A 21878-nucleotide genomic window follows, 5' to 3' on the forward strand; every position below is an offset into this window, starting at 1 on the left:
CCTAAATTGCTGCGGCCACCGGGTTTAAATATCCTTCCCTCAACTCGAGCCACATTACAGGTCTGGGACAAACTGACCGTGGGCCTATCACCTTCCTTTCACAATTTGTCTTTAGTCTCGTTACGCACAGTGGCCACCCTGGTCCCTAATCTTAATCTTGCAAATTGGCGTTCTAGGGGAATCGGTTTCCTGGGAGACTTGTTTAATGGGTCTTTGCTTGGTTCCTTTTCTGACATTCAGGGACGCTTCTCTTTACCTAACTCTGAGAGGCTCCGATACTATCAAATACGACATTGGTGGAATAGTCTTCACCATGTCCTCACCCCACCACTCCCTTCTATAGCACAGGTCTTAGGCCGACTCTCTAATGATACTTCTAAAGGTGAGATCTCGTTCTGGTACAAGACACTACTAGCACTGATCCCCGTTTCTAAAACTAGAGCCCAAATCCGGTGGGAGGAGGATATTGGTTGTACCTTACATGACACACAATGGCAACACATTTTTCTGTCTTCTTTTACAATGTCTAAATGCCTGAACCACACCGAGATGCACGTTAAGTTACTGCATAGATTATTCCTCCCACCTGATAGGTTGCACACAATTTGGCCTGCATGTTCAAAGTCCTGTTGGCGTCTATGCGGTGAGGTGGGCCACCTCTTCCATATTTTTTGGACCTGCCCCCATATTAAACTATATTGGGTCGAGGTATTTGGGCTAATTAACAAAGTTCTTGAGCTTAACCTGCCCCCCTCCCCTCTCATAGCTCTATTGAACGTATTCCCGCGATTTGTGGGGGCCCATTTACATTATGTTTTAGGCCATATTTGCCTGGTTGCCCGTGCGGCCCTGGCTCAGAACTGGAAACAATTTTTACCGCCCCCTCTATTGAAAGTCATACACAAAATCCAGCTACACTTTTTGATGGAGACTGAGTACATCCCATATTCCTCTTCTGCTAAGTCCCCCCTAGTACGCTGGATGCCTTGGCATCTTTTTGTCACGGAGGGTGAGGGTACACAATTGGTACTTCGTTCCACCTCCCCGGACATACACCCTCAGAGCCTCTCTGCTGCTGGGGACCTCCCCCTCCCTTGAGTCTAGATGTGCCCCCTTCTCAACGCTGTAATTTGTGTTATTACGCTGTCGCTGTGCCCAATGTCACCTTTGTTTGCCTTTATTTTATTCGCCTCTATACTACGCCATTCTCTCTTATTTTCTATTTTACTGGGTCCACTGCAGTTTTCCTGATGAACATATTTGACTGGCTTTGAAATGTATGTATATTTTCATCATTCTGTTGTCTCATGTATTTTTGTATTGATCCCCCCCCCCCTCCCTATTTTCCTTCTGTACCCCTGTTTTGCAAAACAAAAAATTTAATAAAAATTGATGGGGAAAAAAAAACCCTTGATATATTTGAAAGTTTCTATCATGTCCCCCCTTTCCCTTCTCTGCTCCAAACTATACATATTGAGATTTTTTTAGTCTTTCTGGGTATGTTTTGTGATGTAGGCCATGCACCATTTTAGTTGTCCTTCTTAGTACTGTATCTAATGTATTAATATTCTTTTGAAGATATGGCCTCCAGAATTGAACACAGTATTCTAGATGAGGCCGTACCAATAACCTATACAGTGGCATTATTACTTCTTTCTGCGGCTAATTCCTCTCCCAATGCAGCCAAGCATCTGACTAGCCTTCCTCCTTGCTTTGTTACATTGCTTACCTGCCTTTAAGTCACCTGAAATAGTGACTCCTAGATCCCTTTCCTCCTCAGTAGTTTCCAGTATAGTGCCATTAATACTATATTTAATATTTGGATTTTTGAGACACAAGTGCATGATTTTGCATTTTTTGGCATTAAACTGTAATTGGCACACTCTTGACCATTCCTCTAGTCTACCTAGATCCTCAATCATTTGTTTTACCCCTCCTGGTGTGTCTACCCTGTTGCATACCTTTGTGTCATCTGCAAAAAGGCATACTTTCCCTTTAATGCAATTTGCAATGTCACCAATAAAGATATTAAAAAGCACTGGTCCAAGTACAGATCCCTGGGGTACTCCACTGGTAACACTTCCCTCCTGTGAATGCACTCCATTTACCACAACTCTCTGTTTTCTATCCTGCAACCGAGATCCTATCCATTCAATAATCCTAGTATCCAATCCCAAACTTTCAAGTTTATTTAGCAGTCTGTGATGTGGAACAGTGTCAAAAGACTTACTAAAGTCTAGATAAGCTATATCCATGGCTCCACCTTTATCCATCACTTTAGTCACACAGTCAAAAAAGTCAATAAGGTTTGTTTGACATGATCTCCCCCCAGTGAATCCATGCTGTTTAGGATCCTGTAACTTGCTGGATTTGAGATAATCTACAACTCTTTCTTTTAAGAGTGTTTCCATCAATTTCCCTACTACTGATGTAAGGCTCACTGGTTTCTAGTTGTTTGCCTCTTCCTTCCTTCCACTTTGGGACTACGTTCACTCTTTTCCAGTCCTCTGGAATTACTCCTGTAGCTAATGACTGGTTGAATAATTCTGTCAATGGTGCTACCAGCACTTCTTTTAGTATCCTTGGATGTATCCCATCTGGCCCCATAGATTTGTCCACTTTCTGCTTTGAGAGTTCTGTTACAGTGATCGCAAAATACGCGCTGTACCGTGTTTTTACGTGCTACAGCTCACGTGGGACTCACAATTAAAAAAGAGCAGGTCCGGCAGGACGCGCTGCGAGCCAGAACCCTGTGTGCGCCTTAGCCAATACTGAAATGCTATTGGCTGAGGCACACATAGGACTCTGACTCGCAGCTCATCCTGCCGATCCCACTCATTCCTCAGAGGCCATCTTCCCTGTCACTCACCGCTCACAGCCATTCCCCATCTGAGACCTCTGTCCTTCTTGCCCTGGGAACCTGGCACCAGATTGGTCCAGGCCATTGATCTTGCAGTAGCAGACAGCAGGTGGGGAGCGGTAGTTGAAGTGCGGCCTCTGTAGCGATGCGGGTGCGTGAGTCTATCTCACTGGTGCAGCGTGAGCAGCAGCGTCAGGTAATTGGGGGTGTGGGAGGGGGGGTGCAATGGTTACATGGCAATGTATAAGTGGCAACAGTGCAGGTATACTTTAGTCCAAATGCAGGGTCTCTCACCGTCTAGGGGTGCTGCAGTGTGCTGGGTGCTGCGGTGTGCTTAGCCCACCTAAGCTAAGCCCACCGCAGCACTAAAGTAGTATTTTTGCCATTTTATACTTTGCCATGTGTGTTTTTTTTAGAATTGTATATACAATATGTATTATTAAATATGTTATTTTATGCCTATACTCTCCTCATACACCAAGGACAGTAATTTGGGGTTATTAATTTTTTTTTTTTTGTGTGTAAGCGCCAACACACTTACACAACCTGAAAAGATATAATTTTGGTATCAGGCCTACAGGGAATCAGTATGTAATGCCGGCGCACGGGATCTGACAATCATGATACCGACGCCAGGATCCCGATGTATGAAATCATGACAGGGGTTAGTAGAGGGTATTTTATCATGTCCCCTACCCCCAAACCCTCTGTTTCTGCAGCCTAACCCTAACCTTCCCCTTAGTGCAGGCCTGGCCAACCTGTGGCTCTCTAGCTGTTGTAAAACTAAAAGTCCCATCATGCCTTGCCACAGGTTTGCTATTAGGGAATGCAAAAACTGTGGCAGAGCATGCTGGGATTTGTAGTTTCACAACATCTGGAGAGCCACAGGTTGGCCAGGCCTGACTTAGTGTATGACCCTAAACCCAACCTCCATCCCCGCTGCTTAAAGCCTAACCGTCCCTCTTTCGCAGCCTGACCATTAATCTCCCTCGGGGGTACCTAACACCAACTCCCTTCAGCTATCCCTAACATACCCAACCCTCGCAGTCTCAGCCTAACCCACCCTTTCCATTCCTAAACCTAACCCTCCGGCTGTTATTACTGTTGGTATTCCGGGCCAGTCTCCTGCCCCTTTCAGAGTTCCAGTGTCGGGATTCCTGCAACAGTATTTCAACTGCCAGGATCCAGAAAGCCGGCATCTTCACCGCATCCCACCTACAATACCTTCTATGTAGTCTTTGTTGTTTGTTGTTTTTTTTTATATAGATAGTAGCTAAGGTTGTAAATCTGGATGTAAGAATAGAGAAAGCCTTTTACTGTCGGCATGCTGGACATTGCATTATTATTGTCCTTTATTTATAGCTCTACAATAACTAGAGGACAAGAGACCGGGTCCTGCAGGACGTGCTTTGAGTCAGAGTCCTGTGTGTACCTCAGCCAATACTGAATGGCCGTATCCCCTGTCAATCACCTCCTTTTCCCCAGTACTGCCCAAACTGCTTTCTATCCTTACCCCCAGCACTTTCTGCCCCTAACCCATTCCTTGCCCTGAGTATTGCCCCAACTGCTATATACCTTTACCCACTCCCTATCCCACTCTCCCCCCAGTATTGCCTCTCCCTAACCCCCTCCTTGCTGCCAGCACTGCCCAAACTGCTATCAACCCTTACTCCCTTCCTACCCCTAGCATTTCCTGCCCCTAACCCTCTCCTTCTTCCCCAGCACTGTCCCATCTGCTTTCTGCCCTCATCCCCCATAATATGTGATGGGACCCAGAAATAGTGGAGTAGGACCCCAATTTTTCAAGTGAGGGGTCAATGGGACCCACAAATTATTTCGCTCCGCGCGATCACTGCTGTTAGGACCTTCTCCTCTATAAATGGGGAAATACAGGACAGATGGATACACTGCTCATTGCTCACAGTCACTGCAGTTAAACGTCATCCTCCTCCAACTTTTACTGTTTTGTTACTATATTATGTCAGTTAGAAAAATATGTAGTAATTTTAAATAAAAAATAATATCTTTAATTTTTTTATTTAAATGGTTGACAACTCTGGTAGATAAAATAATATTTGTCAATGGTTTTGTCACACCCCGCGGGCAGCGGCGGCCGCGCTTACCGCTGCGGGTGTCCTGGATGGCCTGGCGTCTCTCCCCTCCGGCGGCCTCGGGGGTCCGGCGTCGGGTCGGCGGGTCTCTCCGGCGGCTCCCGGAGCGAGGGCGCCGCCATGCTGCTTTAGATTAGGTAGGCGGAGCGGGGCTGACGTCATCTGCCCGCTCCGCCAATCAGACCAAGGCGGGAGGTTCAAAGCCAGACGCCGAGCAGGGAGCCGGCGCCTGTGTATCATCGTTCTGCTTGTCTGAAGCAGTGATTTCCAGAGCTCCCTTGTTCCTATTTTCCGCTGTGTCTCCAGTGTCTCCAGTGTCTCCAGTGTCTCCAGTGTTCCAGTGTCTCCAGTGTCTCCAGTGTTCCAGTGTCTCCAGTGTCTCCAGTGTCTCCAGTGTCTCCAGTGTCTCCAGTGTCTCCAGTGTCCCAGTGTCTCCAGTGTCTCCAGTGTCCCAGTGTCTCCAGTGTCTTCACGCACTTCCGTGCCTCCAAGCGCCCGAGCGCCATCACGCACCTCCGTGCCTCCAAGCGCCCGAGCGCCATCACGCACCTCCGTGCCTCCAAGCGCCCGAGCGCCATCACGCACCTCCGTGCCTCCAAGCGCCCGAGCGCCATCACGCACCTCCGTGCCTCCAAGCGCCCGAGCGCCATCACGCACTTCCGTGCCTCCAAGCGCCCGAGTGCCATCACGCACCTCCGTGCCTCCAAGCGCCCGAGCGCCATCACGCACCTCCGTGCCTCCAAGCGCCCGAGCGCCATCACGCACCTCCGTGCCTCCAAGCGCCCGAGCGCCATCACTCACCTCCGTGCCTCCAAGCGCCCGAGCGCCATCACGCACTTCCGTGCCTCCAAGCGCCCGAGCGCTATCACGCACCTCCGTGCCACCAAGGCGCCTGAGCGCCATCAGCACCTCAGTACCTCGGCACCTCAGTGCCTCTGTTCCTCAGCACTCCGGTGCCTCAGCACCATAGAACCTCAGCACCTCGGAGCCTCTGCACCTTAGTATCACAGAACTCCAACACCTCAGTACCTCGGTGTCTCAGCACCTCAGTGCCTTCAGCACCTCAATAATACCAGCATCTCTGTACCTCAGCACTCAGCACTTTCACTAGTCTTGTTTTTCAGGAGACCTTCATCATTCCTCCGTGCTTCCTGCTTACCGTCTTCATCCTGTATGAAGAAGACCTACATCCGGCCATCTCTATTGCGACCCAGTAGCGGTTCCTCTTCCCTGTCACCGGAAGAAGCCCCGAGTCCACAACACCCTTCGACCAGGTCAGTGATAGTATACACAGGCCACATGGACCCGGGGAATCGGAACCCAGAAGCAAGTGCCATCCAAGATCTGGTTTCCCGTGTACAGAGTCAGGAAGCGGCGCAAAACCAGGTGATGCGGTATCTCCAAGAGCTATCCGGCAGGTTGGATCAAATTCAGGTTTCCCTGGCTTCAGTAGTTCCAGTTCCAGCTCCAGTACCCACTCCGGCAGTCGTTCCTGTTAATGCTCACGCAGTGTCCGGTACCAGGTCACGCCTTCAGCTTCCCACTCCCTCTCGCTACAACGGCAACCCGAAGAATTGCCGTGGTTTTCTTAACCAGTGCGAGGTGCAGTTTGAACTCCTCACACACAATTTTCCCACGGATCGATCCAAAGTAGCATACATTATTTCCTTGCTTGAGGGTTCAGCGTTGGAATGGGTGTCTCCTTTATGGGAGCGATCTGATCCTTTGGTTTCCAACTACACTAATTTCATCTCATCTTTCCGCCGGATCTTTGATGAGCCTGGCAGAACGGCCGCTGCCTCTTCAGATCTTCTTAGAGTTCGACAAGGCTCTCGTTCAGTGGGTCAGTATGTGATTCATTTTCAGACCATAGCTTCCGAATTGCGCTGGGATAATGATGCCTTACGGGCCGCTTTCTGGAACGGGCTGTCCGACCGTCTTAAAGACGAATTGATTACAAGAGATTTGCCAGATTCCTTGGAACAGTTGATCTCGCTCTGTGTGAAAGTGGATCTCCGCATGCAGGAACGAGTTGGCGAACGTTCTCGGTCTGATCGGTGCAGATTCCGGGCTCCTCCGTCTAAACCATCGGTTACGACAGCTCCAGACGAACCCATGCAAATTAATCGGTCTCGACTGTCTCCAGAGGAGCGACAGCGTCGGCGTGAGAACAAACTTTGCCTCTACTGTGGAGCCGCGGATCACTTCCTCAAGTCTTGCAAAGCTCGCCCGGGAAACGGGCAATCCTAGCCTGTTCCGGGGAAGTCAAGCTGGGTGTGGTTTCTCAATCTTCTCCAGAAGTGGACTGTTTACTCTCAGTATCTTTGTCTACTAAAACAAAAGTCAAGACCGTTATGGCTCTTTTGGATTCAGGTGCTGCGGGGAATTTTATTTCTCTTTCCTGCGCCCAGAGTTTGGGTTTGAAATTACAGTTGGTCGAACGACCTATTACTATTACAGCCATTAACGGGGTTCAAATTCCTAACGCCTTGATTACGAGTCAGTCTGAGTCAATTCAGCTACAAGTGGGAGCTTTACATCATGAACAACTGAAGTTTCTAGTTATTCAGGAAATGTCTCACGATCTCGTTTTGGGTTTTCCCTGGCTCAGGCTACACAACCCTCATGTCGACTGGGGGTCGACACAAATAATTTCTTGGAGTCCTTTCTGCCGATTGAATTGTCTTACTCCTGTCGTTCCACTCCGTGCGTCGGCCAAGTTGGACGTGGAGTTAGTTCCTGAGGCTTATCGAGAGTTTTTGGATGTCTTCTCGGAACAGGCGGCTGATAAATTACCTCCGCATAGGGCTTGGGACTGTCCCATTGAGCTCATTCCTGGGAAAATACCGCCTCGAGGTCGCACTTATCCTTTGTCGGTTCCAGAGACACAAGCTATGTCTGAGTACATTAAGTCGAATTTGCAGAAGGGCTTCATCCGTCCCTCCACTTCTCCAGCGGGAGCTGGCTTCTTCTTTGTAAAAAAAAAAGATGGAGGGCTGAGACCATGCATCGACTATCGTGGTTTAAATGAAGTCACCATTAAAAACAAGTATCCTCTGCCGCTCATCACAGAGCTTTTTGATAGAGTGCGTGGAGCTCGAGTATTTACTAAGCTTGACTTAAGAGGAGCATACAACTTGATACGTATTCGTCAAGGAGATGAGTGGAAGACGGCTTTCAATACGAGAGATGGGCATTATGAGTACCTGGTAATGCCATTTGGCCTCAGCAACGCCCCCGCTGTCTTTCAAGGATTCATTAATGAAGTCTTTCGGGATATGTTGTATCTGAATGTAGTAGTCTATTTGGATGACATTTTGATTTTTTCTAAGAATCTTTCTGAGCACCGACTACAAGTTAAGGAAGTACTCCTTCGGTTGCGCAAGAATCATCTTTATGGCAAGATCTCCAAGTGCACCTTTGAGGTTCCTTCTATTTCATTTTTGGGCTACATTATTTCTGGAACTGAATTGCGTATGGATCCGGAGAAACTTTCGGCCATCCGGGATTGGACTCAACCTCTTTCCTTAAAAGCAGTGCAACGATTTCTAGGATTCGCAAATTATTATCGGAAATTTATAAGAGGTTTCTCTACCATCGTGGCACCTATTACGGCTCTGACTAAAAAAGGGGCTGACCCAAGCAATTGGCCTTCTGAAGCAATAGCAGCGTTCAAACAGTTGAAGACCGCCTTTATATCTGCTCCCGTACTTCAGCAGCCAGATTTCCTAAAACCATTCTTTTTGGAGGTTGATGCTTCCACGGTAGGCATAGGTGCTGTACTCTCGCAATACGCCTCAGATGGGAAGTTGCATCCGTGTGGGTTTCATTCTCGCAAGTTCTCCCCTGCTGAACTAAATTACACCATCGGAGACAAAGAGCTACTGGCAATTAAATCTGCGTTGGAAGAATGGAGGTATCTTCTGGAGGGTGCTAAACACTTAATCACAATTTTTACGGACCACAAGAATTTACTGTATCTAAAGACGGCCCAATGTTTGAACCCCCGTCAGGCGAGATGGGCGCTCTTCTTTACCAGATTTTCCTTTATCATCAAGTATCGGGCTGGAATTCTAAATACCAAGGCGGATGCCCTATCCCGTTCAGTGATGGCTTCCGATGAGGAGAATACTATGGGGAAGGCATTAATCCTCAGTCCCATCTCTATTTCTGCAGCTCCCACTAGGTTGGGCCCTCCTCCGGGAAGAATGTCGGTACCAGTTAAATTTCGACCGAGACTGTTGCAGTGGGCACACACTTCTAAGTTTTCTGGTCATCCGGGAATTCAGAAAATGTGGGAATTTCTGCGAAGATCATACTGGTGGGACACTATGAAAAAAGATGTTCAAGAGTATGTCAATTCGTGTCCTCAATGTGCTCAGCACAAAACTCCACGTCTGCCGCCTACGGGTTTGTTGCATCCTTTGTCCATTCCTAAAAAGCCTTGGACTCATATCTCGATGGACTTTGTTACTGAATTACCGCTCTCTAAGGGTCATAACACCATTTGGGTGATCATTGACCGATTCTCTAAGATGGCACATTTTATTCCGTTGACCGGATTACCCTCCGCTTCCAAGTTGGCCCTGTTATTCATCCAAGAGCATTTCCGCCTGCACGGGTTACCTCTGGAAATAGTCTCAGATCGGGGAGTACAGTTTACAGCGAGATTCTGGAGAGCCCTCTGTTCAACTCTACAAATTAAGCTCAAATTCTCTTCTGCTTACCATCCACAGACTAATGGGCAAACTGAACGCGTCAATCAGGATCTAGAGACTTTTCTCCGTATTTACCTTTCCCCTTCTCAAGATAACTGGGTGGAGTTGTTGCCGTGGGCTGAGTTTGCCCACAACCATTTTTATCATTCTTCTACTGGTGAGTCTCCATTCTTTATTAATTATGGATTTCATCCCCAAGTTCCGGAGTTGCCCATTTGTCCTCCAGAAGAAGTTCCTGCTGCAGCCTCAACTCTTCGACATTTCACTCAAATTTGGAGCCGAGTTCATGCCAATCTTAAGAGGGTTTCCGGTCGCTATAAATTCTTTGCGGATAGGAAACGACGAGCAGCTCCTCAATATAAGGTTGGTGACAAGGTATGGCTCTCTACCCGCAATCTTCGTTTGAAAGTACCCACCATGAAATTTGCCCCAAGGTTCATTGGTCCTTTCTCAGTGCGGCAAGTCTTGAACCCGGTCGTTTGCAAATTGGAGTTGCCTTCCCACCTTCGAATTCCAAACTCCTTCCACGTCTCTCTCCTCCGCCCCCTCATTCTAAATCGGTTCCACTCAGCATCTCCTAGGCCAACTACTACTGTGTCTGAAGCTGGGACAGAATTTGAAATCAAAGCTATTCTTGACTCTCGTTATTTTCATAAGAAATTACAGTACTTGGTAGAATGGAAAGGTTATGGTCCTGAAGAGAGAAGTTGGATCAATGCTACTGAGGTAATGGCTCCCCGACTGGTTCGAATCTTCCATTCCAGACATCCAACTAAACCCGGAAAGTGTCCAGGGGCCACTTCTGGAGGAGGGGGTACTGTCACACCCCGCGGGCAGCGGCGGCCGCGCTTACCGCTGCGGGTGTCCTGGATGGCCTGGCGTCTCTCCCCTCCGGCGGCCTCGGGGGTCCGGCGTCGGGTCGGCGGGTCTCTCCGGCGGCTCCCGGAGCGAGGGCGCCGCCATGCTGCTTTAGATTAGGTAGGCGGAGCGGGGCTGACGTCATCTGCCCGCTCCGCCAATCAGACCAAGGCGGGAGGTTCAAAGCCAGACGCCGAGCAGGGAGCCGGCGCCTGTGTATCATCGTTCTGCTTGTCTGAAGCAGTGATTTCCAGAGCTCCCTTGTTCCTATTTTCCGCTGTGTCTCCAGTGTCTCCAGTGTCTCCAGTGTCTCCAGTGTTCCAGTGTCTCCAGTGTCCCAGTGTCTCCAGTGTCTCCAGTGTCCCAGTGTCTCCAGTGTCTTCACGCACTTCCGTGCCTCCAAGCGCCCGAGCGCCATCACGCACCTCCGTGCCTCCAAGCGCCCGAGCGCCATCACGCACCTCCGTGCCTCCAAGCGCCCGAGCGCCATCACGCACCTCCGTGCCTCCAAGCGCCCGAGCGCCATCACGCACCTCCGTGCCTCCAAGCGCCCGAGCGCCATCACGCACTTCCGTGCCTCCAAGCGCCCGAGCGCCATCACGCACCTCCGTGCCTCCAAGCGCCCGAGCGCCATCACGCACCTCCGTGCCTCCAAGCGCCCGAGCGCCATCACGCACCTCCGTGCCTCCAAGCGCCCGAGCGCCATCACGCACCTCCGTGCCTCCAAGCGCCCGAGCGCCATCACGCACTTCCGTGCCTCCAAGCGCCCGAGCGCTATCACGCACCTCCGTGCCACCAAGGCGCCTGAGCGCCATCAGCACCTCAGTACCTCGGCACCTCAGTGCCTCTGTTCCTCAGCACTCCGGTGCCCCAGCACCATAGAACCTCAGCACCTCGGAGCCTCTGCACCTTAGTATCACAGAACTCCAACACCTCAGTACCTCGGTGTCTCAGCACCTCAGTGCCTTCAGCACCTCAATAATACCAGCATCTCTGTACCTCAGCACTCAGCACTTTCACTAGTCTTGTTTTTCAGGAGACCTTCATCATTCCTCCGTGCTTCCTGCTTACCGTCTTCATCCTGTATGAAGAAGACCTACATCCGGCCATCTCTATTGCGACCCAGTAGCGGTTCCTCTTCCCTGTCACCGGAAGAAGCCCCGAGTCCACAACACCCTTCGACCAGGTCAGTGATAGGTTTGTGTTCACTATCAGACAGTAATCCTTAGATGTTGAATTTCAGTCGAGTCTGCTCTTGGTGCCAGCGACAACTGTATTGCTGAGTGGAGGACTGGGATGTATCAGAAGGATTGGGGTTGAAATGCCAGTGGTTGGGATTCCTGTGGACCGAATACCGACCACGGCATCTCGCTGTTTAGAATCCCAACAAGGGTCGGGAAGAAAGTTACCTTACCCCCCTAACCCTCCCTTACTACAGCCTAACAATGGCCCTCATTCCGAGTTGTTCGCTCGCCAGCTGCTTTTAGCAGCATTGCAAACGCTAGGCCGCCGCCCTCTGGGAGTGTATCTTAGCTTAGCAGAATTGCTAACGAAAGGTTAGCAGGTTAGCAGTTCTGCTATTAAATATTTCCCTGCAGTTTCTGAGTAGCTCTAGACTTACTCCTAGATTGCGATCACTGCAGACTGTTTGGTTCCTGGTTTGACGTCATAAACACGCCCTGCGTTCGGCTAGCCACTCCCCCGTTTCCCCAGCCACTCCTGCGTTTTCGTCTGGCACACCTGCGTTTTTTAGCACACTCCCGAAAAACGCTCAGTTTCCGCCCAGAAACACCCACTTCCTGTCAATCACTCACCGATCAGCAGAGCGACTGAAAAGGGTCGCTCGGCCCTGTGTAAACTTGCATCGTTTTCTGTGAAAGTGCTTAGCGCGTGCGCCCTGCGGCCCATACGCATGGAAAGAACTGCCGGTTTTTAGCCTGAACGCAATTCTGCTAAAAACGGCAGCAATCAAATGACCACCAATAAGCCTTCCCCCACGACCTAATACTCCCAGTTGGTGCCTAACCCCAACCCCCCTCCCTGCGGCCTAAACCTAACCCCACCTTCCTGCAGCCTGACCCTAACCCTCCCCCTGCAGCCTAAACCTAACACCCCACCACCACCAACATAGCAGTCACTTCAATGGGATCCTGGTTGTTGGGAGCCGGTACTGGCATTGAAATCCTATTAGGGATGCCAGCACCGGCATTCTGATCAGTGTCGGCATTCCGGCGTCTGCCTTTTGACAGCCGGGATACCGACCGCCGGGATCATGACCGGATTCCTAATAAAACTGTGTGCAGTCAGGTGTGTAATGAAGTCAGCACATTTGTGACCATCCACGTTTTCTGAGACCGTTTTATTTATTTTATTTTTAAACCTTTTATTTATGAATTCTTTACTGGTATAAATGAGAATAAAAATACTTCCCTTGCCAGTTAGCAAAGGATTTGTTAATCATACATATACTTGGACAGGTTTACTTACTGTGCCACTGCAACTTTGCCCTGAGCTATTAAATTACTGCAGCTACTCTGCGCAGTAAGCCCCAAGTGTGCATTTAACACCGTGTGAGTGCCATAGCACCCAGAAGCTAACATAGGGGTCATTCCGAGTTGATCGCTCGCTGCCGTTTTTTGCAGCGCAGTGAACAGGTTACTACTGCGCATGCCCCGCAATGCGTAGGCACGTCGTACGAGTACAAAGCGGATTGTTGCTGGGCGATGCATTTAACGAAGAATCCATTCGTACATCCGATCACAGGGAGATTGACAGAAAGAGGGTGTTTATGGGTGGCAACTGACCGTTTTCTGAGTGTGTTTGGAGAAACGCAGGCGTATCCAAGCGTTTGCAGGGCAGGTGTCTGACGTCAATTCCGGGACCAAAAAGACTGAAGTGATTGCAAGGGCTGAGTATGTCCAGTGCTACTCAGAAACCGCAAAAACGAGTTTTATGGTAAGAACTTACCGTTGTTAAAACTCTTTCTGCGAGGTACACTGGGCTCCACAAGGATGGACAATGGAGTGTAGAGTAGGATCTTGATCCGAGGCACCAACAGGCTCAAAGCTTTGACTGTTCCCAAGATGCACAGCGCCGATTCCTCTATAATCCCGCCTCCCAGCACAGGAGCTCAGTTTTTAGTTAACCAGCCCAATGCAGTAGCAGGAAAGAGACGACAACAGTTAGTAGCCACATGCATCACACTCTCACGAAAGGAGAAGTGTCAGCGGGGGCTAATGCCATACCAACCCAAAGAAGCTAAGTGCGTCAGGGTGGGCGCCTTGTGGAGCCCAGTGTACCTCGCAGAAAGAGTTTTAACAACGGTAAGTTCTTACCATAAAACTCGTTTTCTGCTGCTGGATACACTGGGCTCCACAAGGATGGACAATGGGGATGTCCTAAAGCAGTTCCTTATGGGAGGGGACGCACTGTAGTGGGCACAAGAACCCGGCGTCCAAAGGAAGCATCCTGGGAAGCGGCAGTATCGAAGGCATAGAACCTTTATGAACGTGTTCACTAAGGATTACGTAGCCGCCTTGCACAATTGGTCAAGGGTCGCACCACGTTGGGCCGCCCAAGAAGGTCCAACAGACCGAGTAGAATGGGCCGTAATGTGATCAGGAGCTGACAGACCAGCCTTCACATAAGCATGTGCAATCACCATTCTAATCCATCTGGCCAGGGTCTGCTTGTGAGCAGGCCAGCCACGTTTGTGAAATCCAAACAAAACAAAGAGAGAATCAGATTTTCGAATAGAAGCAGTTCTCTTCACATAGATACGGAGAGCCCGTACCACATCCAAAGACCGCTCTTTGGGAGACAAGTCAGGAGAGACAAAGGCCGGAACCACAATCTCCTGATTAAGGTGGAATGAAGAAACCACCTGCGGTAAATAACCGGAACGAGTCCGAAGGACCGCCCGGTCACGGTGAAAAATCAGATATGGGGAACTACAGGATAGGGCACCCAAATCCGACACTCTTCTAGCAGAGACAATAGCCAGCAAGAACACCACCTTAAGTGAAAGCCACTTAAGATCAGCTGAACCAAGGGGTTCAAACGGAGACTCTTGTAACGCCTCCAAAACCACCGACAAGTCCCAAGGAGCCACAGGCGGGACATAGGGAGGTTGGATACACAACACACCCTGAGTGAAAGTATGAAACCACACCGACAAGGCAGAAATATGAACCTTGAGTGAGGCCAGACGCAGGTCTCAATCCAGGCCCTGCTGCAGAAAAGCCAAAAGTTTGGCTGTACTAAACTTGGAAGCGTCATAATTGTCAGATGCTCACCAAGCAAAGTAAGAATTCCAGACCCTATGGTAAATCCGGGCAGAAGCCGGTTTCCGGGCCCGCAACATAGTTTTAATGACCGCCTCAGAAAAACCCTTAGCCCTCAAGACGGAAGCTTCAAGAGCCACAACGTCAAAGACAGCCGGGCTAGGTCCTGGTAGACACAGGGGCCCTGAACGAGGAGGTCTGGGCGTTGTGGAAGTAGAATTGGACGCTCTGACGATAGGCCCTGCAGGTCTGAGAACCAGTGCCGTCTGGGCCATGCTGGAGCTATGAGAAGCAGGATTCCTCTTTCTTGCTTGAACTTCCGAATTACCCTGGGCAGGAGTGACACCGGAGGGAACACGTACGGCAGCCGAAACCTCCACGGCACCGCTAGCGCATCCACAAATGCTGCTTGAGGATCCCTTGTTCTTGCTCCGAAGATCGGAACCTTGTGATTGTGTCAAGACGCCATCAGATCCACGTCTGGAAGGCCCCACTTTTCCACTAGGATTTGAAACACTTCTGGATGGAGGCCCCACTCTCCGGCGTGTATGTCCTGACGACTGAGAAAGTCCGCTCCCCAATTCAGGACTCCCGGAATGAATATCGCCGATAACCTTAAGCATGCAAGAGCATCTCCGTTTTGCAATGCACTCTCATGTTGGGGGGGGAGGGGGGTGCATGTGGGGCGGATTTGCCAGCTCCTGCCCCCCCTGTGCTGGCCAGACCCCTGCATGTCAGTGTAATGGGTTGTAGATTCTTTTTGCACATCTACGACCCATGCTGACTGAAATAGGCCCTGAGTCTGATTAATTGCAGCTCTGTAAAGAAGAGAAAGCATCTGTTGGGGCTCAGCATCGCAAAGGAGGTGTCACTCATGCATACTGTAACTGGAAGTTCAATACCTCCATGGGTCCCTCTAGTGAGCACTATCTCGTATTTCATCTTTTTTTCTTGTTCTTTTTTTTTACCGTTTTGTAACAGTTTACTTATCAAAGAGAGGGAGGATTTCTTCTTTCTTGTACTTGGTATGTTCTTAAATTTACAAATAGTATTTCTTTTTACAGTGCATCAGAGTGGATATTCAAATGCTCCAACCCAGCCGATACACTTTAGGAGGTAGTTTCCTCAGGCACCATGAGCATCACTCATGCACATGCATGCAAAGGGGTACTTAAATACACAAAGGTACAAATTTTTAGGGGCAGATCCCCTTCGTTGCGAGATCCCGCTGAAGCCTTACGCAACGTGCGATATTATGGTAGGTATAACAACGCTTGTTTTTGCTCATATATCTAGCTATAACATGTAAGAAAAAAGTAAACTCAAAAATAACACAAATGACTATTAATGTATGTAATGATGTCATGCGGGAAGCAAAAGCCTGACCTCAATATAGTGATGCATGGGAGATTCCAAGAGAAGTGAGTGGTTATAGCTAGACTCAAGTAAAGTTATCTTGTGTCTACAGTAAAGAGTGACGCAGATGATTTCCTGGTACAGGCATCTAACATCCTAAGATGTAAATGCTGTAATCACCCAGTGACTTTCACCATACATAGTAATACCATCTGAATAGTACCACAAGGATTATTTCTTCTAATGGAAGTCAATCTCTATTGCATGTTCACTGTATTATATATAATCAATGTGCTCTTTTTATGCAATTGCAGTGTTGTCAGTGACAGTGTTGGACTGAAGGGTGAAGGGCCCACCGGGGATTGCAGTGGTAGGGGCCCAGTTTTGGGGGTGTGGCCAGTCTCCAAAGAGGGTGTATCCAACCACATTGGTTTGCCTAACCATTACAAAGTACATGGTTTGGGCTCCTTGATAAATCTATTTAGTAATTACTGCTAGTGAATGCATGATAATATACCAGATAAATAACAGAAATGCACTGTAGAGAATACAGCATAGTCCTTTGCAGTATAAGGTAACATATGTTTAATGTATAAGTCAAGGCCACAGTCTGGAACCTGATCCATAGAGGAGGAGGTGGGACCCACCAGGGGTTTCCCCCGGTAAACCTTTGGCCCAGTTCAACCCTGGTCGGTGATACTGCAGTCCGTGACTCAGGGGGCTATGTATGAACAAATGACATAAGCTCCAGGAAATGCAACTAAAGGCATAAAACGGTTCATATATGGAGTGTGCTACTGCAATAACCACCATAGTGCTCCATAACTGAAGCAACTGCTCTTTCATCAAAATGGTGCCATTAACCAGTCATCACCGTGTTTGAGCACAAGAGTGGCGGGATAGGCCAGGGTGACATATGCCACTACGGCGGTACTCTCTTAAGCATTTGGGGCCAGCCAGGGAAGGCTGTCTATCCCTGTCAGTCTCCACACAACTTCTTGAGCAGCCTGGAGTCATAGTCACGCTGCTCTGCGGGCTTCTAGGGAGGGAGGTCTGGCTGGTGTGATACCCAGTGAGTGTTAATTTAGCCTGCTATAGACTCAGAGACAAATTTCAAGTGCCTGACGCTGATACGAGTGGTGCCCCTGGCTGGGCTGTCTCCGGCTCATCTATTAGCAAGCTATTGTGACGGTGGGCTGGGGGACGATATGTTATGACGTCCTATCCCCCAAGAAGGGCACACTGCAGCAAGGAGTACGGACTCAGCAGAGGGAAGCTACAGTGCAAAGAAACAGAAGAGACTGCCTCAGTAGGAAGTTGTCAGGTCGGAGTGTGTGTTTGTGGCGGGGGGGGGGGGGGGGGGAGGGAAGTTTGGGGGGTGGTGTCTACTTATTAATGGAAAATTAAAAACAATGGGATTTTTTTCTTTTATCAATGTAAAATGGGAACAATTTTTCTGAAATTGTTAGTGTATGTGTGTCAAATTGTTTTAAGGATTAAATAATATGTTTTAATGCCAGGTTGGTAATATTCTTATTTGTTTTTACAGGTAGAGTGGAACTTTATTAATTACTTGTTTTAATCAGTTTTTATGCAGTGTCTTGGTGTTTGACCAGACCCAGTGCTACCGCTAATGTTTGCATGTAGATTTTCTGTAGTATTGTTTGTAAGAGATGCCAGTTTCTCCCTCTGGGATAGGTGGACTTGGACACATATGCTCACGCTTTGCATACAGTAATTGGTAAAAACTGTGTATATTCACCCCCAGTGTCGGACTGGGGATTGAAGGGACCACCGGGGATATGCAGTGATAGGGGCCCATGGAATAAGGTAACATTCAGTGTGTATAATTCAAGTGCATAGTCTGGAACCTTATCCCTAGAGGAGGAGGAGGGGCCCCAGGCAGTAGGCAGTAGGGCCCACCAGTGGTTTCCCCTGTACCCCTGTGGGCCAGTCCAACCCTGTTCACCCCTATGCAGAGCTGTATACATCCTGTGGTACGTCGACCTCTATACGTATGTTTGGTTTGCTACGAATCATGAACATTGTATATCAGACTACACAAGATGCGAATCGTAACAGACATAGGGGTCTATTTAATAAGCCTTGGACGGAGATTAAGTACCAGCCAGTCAGCTCCTAACAGTCATTTTTCACACCCAGCCTGTGACACGACAGTTAGGAGCTGATTGGCTGGTACTTTATCTCCGTCGACTTTATCTCCATCCAAGTTTAGTAAATAAACCCCATAATTTTACACCCATCTCTGTCGCTGCAGTTCTGTCTACACGCCCTCACTGAGCTTTATCTACATGAGACTGCCTGTTTCATCCCAATTACACTTTTTTAGCCATAAGTGGAGATATGCTTGTACGAATACTGGGTTTATGCCCATTTTTCCATTGTCATATGTTTGTGGATAACCAGAGCCACTTGCTTGCATTTGCCCCCAGGCTAAAAGTTGCCAGCCAGCCTCTGGCCACACGGATGTGTAGTACTCAGCTCCGTGGTGGACCCTGCAATATTCTCCACTATCTACTTAAATGCACGACTGGCTGGTCTACTGTATGCTCTGCTCTATTTCCGCGATTTGTCTGTGTAACTGTGAGAATAGCTGTACAAGGGTGGTCTTCACTTGGTCGGCGGTCGGGCTCCCGGTGACCAGCATATCGGCGCCGGAATCCCGACCGCCGGTATACCAACAGTTCTTTTCCCTCTTGGGGGTCTACGACCCCCATGGAGGGAGAATAGATAGCATTGCGCCCGCCCAGCTGTTGGTATGCTGTCGGTCTGGATTCCGGCGCCGGTATGCTGGCCCGCCGGCATAACATACTACACCCCTGTATACCTATGCCTATGCACTTCACTAAATCCAAGCTCCTGGTTAAGTGTACCTTTGGCTGGTGGGGCTACAGTAAATAACACAATGAGTAAGTGCGCTACGTAAATCAGACCACAGTAAATGATTAACAAGTGTTTGCTTTCACTCACAGAATCCAAGCGACATGTTTAAGATACAAATATTTACTAAAACACATACAGTCACAATGAAAAATGCTGAAACAAATGTAGCAGCTAGAATTGACACACAGGGATAAAGAACATACAATAGCATGTATTAGCATAAATATGCCAAAAAAGGCTATAAAATACCAATAAAACTGGTAGATGGTTTGGCCAATAATATAAGATTTGTAAACTAATGACTTCTCAGTATAAACGCTCAATGTCACTTAGAACAGCCGCTAATACTCGCAGCCTATATACACATGTCTGTAATAAGGAGCAATAGTCTCACAACTACAGAGGGGATATATAGTCTCCAATCTTCCTGTCACTGGCGTCCCAGTGCAGGGTGATTTCCACTGTGATTTTTACCCGATCAAGCAGGATTTTGTGTTGTGTTTAATAGTTACCCCTTCTGAGTGTATATTTCCTCCGCCGGCACTTTAGCACTAGTGCAGGGATCTTTATCCTGACGGGTACCGTTGTGTATTTTCAGCTGGTGGGCGGTATGGCAGTAAGAGCGGCCAGAGACCACAGTAGACAGCTCGACAACAGGAGCGACAGGAGACCATGGTGAGCGGCACACCAGCAGAGGCGGCAAGAGCGTTTAAGTTGAGATGTTTGAATTGGGCGGTACTCCAACATGAGGTGACGTCAACGCGTTTTGTCCTATCAATTTTCGGGACTTTCACAAGACTAAGTAACTGTCGGAGTGCAGCCTTTTTATCTGTCCCACAGTGAGGTCATCAACACAAGTGAAATCACCTGTGTATCACCTAACAGCTCCCTAACAGTAGCAGAACGCTATGGATGAGTGCACACCAGAACAGATAGAAGGATATGTCTGATCATGTGCTGCTGTCTCTCAGCCCCATTCCAGGGAATCTTCTGCCAGTCTCATTATCCAGAGACTCCCCCAGGTCTGACTCCCACGCCAATTTATGAGGATACTTAAACTAAGATGCAGAGGTTTTGAGCTCACCATAGAGAGTTGAGATCAGGCCTATATTTGATACTTGCACAGTGATTAAAATAAAGATAACGGACAAATGGTTATTCAATCTTTGGCTGTTCTGCGGAAATGCCTTAGTTGCAAGAATTGATACAACATTTTTTGTGTGGAATTACATTTTATTCTTTGAATTCAGAAAACTAGGGGACAGAGGTTCCACAGGATAGGTCATTTAGATATGTTACACTAGTTATGCTAGCCAAGGTGAGAAAGCAGGGTGGTTACATACAGAGGGAAAAATCAGGGTTCATTAATAGAGGCATAAGAGGCCTAGGGATAGGGGCTAGACAAAATTGTCTGACATCGACCCATATGCTGAAAGAGTGTAAGACAAAGGGGTGAGAATACACTGACTTCGGACGATGAGAGCCAGTAAGCCCCAGGAGGGAGAAGGTATGCTACCCTAAGAATGTCTACCTCATTTTGACAGGATTTGATCTGTTCCAAAAAAAAAAAAAACATTGGTCAGATGAGCAGCCACATAAAACTTTGTGTTACAATTTTAAATAAGTTTCCTACAGATTCCAATGGGCATATAGAAAGCAGCAGTCAGCATTATATGAATTGGCTGGAAATGATTCCCTTTAGCCAATTCACCAGGATAAAAAGAACAGTTGTGATAGAAACATTTCTGAGGAACATATTATAGAAACAACTCAACATTTATAAATAAAGTTTATTCAATCAAAAGAGAACGTAGAACAAAAAAGGTTAATAGGGAAGATCTCTTTAAAAAAAAATTAAGTATGAGCCCAAAACAAATATGAATGATAAGTATAAATGGTCCTTTGTAAGTTAATTCAGTACTAATAAATAAATTGAAAAAGGTCTTCAGTAAAAACTGGAAAAAGGACATAATCCTGGGGTAGAATAATCCACGGTGCAGAGGGACTGATCCTGCAGTGCTGGATATGTTTGTTTAGGTAGCCACACAGAGTCTGCAGCGCCATACAGTGATAAGCAACACAATAACGAGATTTATGGTAAGAACTTACCGTTGTTAAATCTCTTTCTGCGAGGTACACTGGGCTCCACAAGGATTAACATCGGGGTGTAGAGTAGGATCTTGATCCGAGACACCAACAGGCTCAAAGCTTTTGACTGTTCCCAAGATGCACAGCACCGCCTCCTCTATAACCCCGCCTCCACGCACAGGGAGCTCAGTTTCGTTAACCAGCCCAATGCAGTAGCAGGTACCAGAGACGACAATCGCACTTAGCCAATTACACCACACACCACAGGAGAGGGTGTCAGCGGCTATGCCAAAACCAACCCAAAGAAGTTAAGTGCGTCAGGGTGGGCGCCATGTGGAGCCCAGTGTACCTCGCAGATAGAGATTTAACAACGGTAAGTTATTACCATAAATCTTGTTTTCTTCTGCGGGGTACATTGGGCTCCACAAGGATTAACATCGGGGATGTCCTAAAGCAGTTCCTTATGGGAGGGGACGCACTGTAGCGGGCACAAGAACCCGGCGTCCAAAGGAAGCATTCTGGGAAGCCGCGGTATCAAAGGTATAGAACCTTATAAACGTGTTCCCTGAGGACCACGTAGCCGCCTTGCACAATTGTTCAACGGTCGCACCACGATGGGCCGCCCAAGAAGGTCCAACCGACAGAGTAGAATGGGCCTTAATAGTAACAGGAGCCAGATGACCATCCTGTACATAAGCAT

General features: G+C 48.3%; 1 protein-coding gene across 2 annotated transcripts in view; it reads left to right on the top strand.

Moving 5' to 3' along the window:
• The window catches only part of TRAPPC3 (trafficking protein particle complex subunit 3), a 110221-nt gene that overhangs the window by 13725 nt on the left and 74618 nt on the right, over window positions 1–21878 (top strand). The window contains exon 2 of one of the 2 annotated variants that reach the window (XM_063954412.1): window positions 19689–19765. The exons of the other annotated variant lie outside the window; for it this stretch is intronic. Coding sequence (XP_063810482.1) covers window positions 19763–19765 — 3 coding nt within the window. The 5' untranslated portion in view covers window positions 19689–19762. The remainder of the gene's footprint in view (window positions 1–19688; window positions 19766–21878) is intronic. 2 annotated transcript variants of the gene reach the window in all.

The sequence above is a fragment of the Pseudophryne corroboree genome, chromosome 2 (assembly GCF_028390025.1).
Source record: "Pseudophryne corroboree isolate aPseCor3 chromosome 2, aPseCor3.hap2, whole genome shotgun sequence".
NCBI lineage: Eukaryota > Metazoa > Chordata > Amphibia > Anura > Myobatrachidae > Pseudophryne > Pseudophryne corroboree.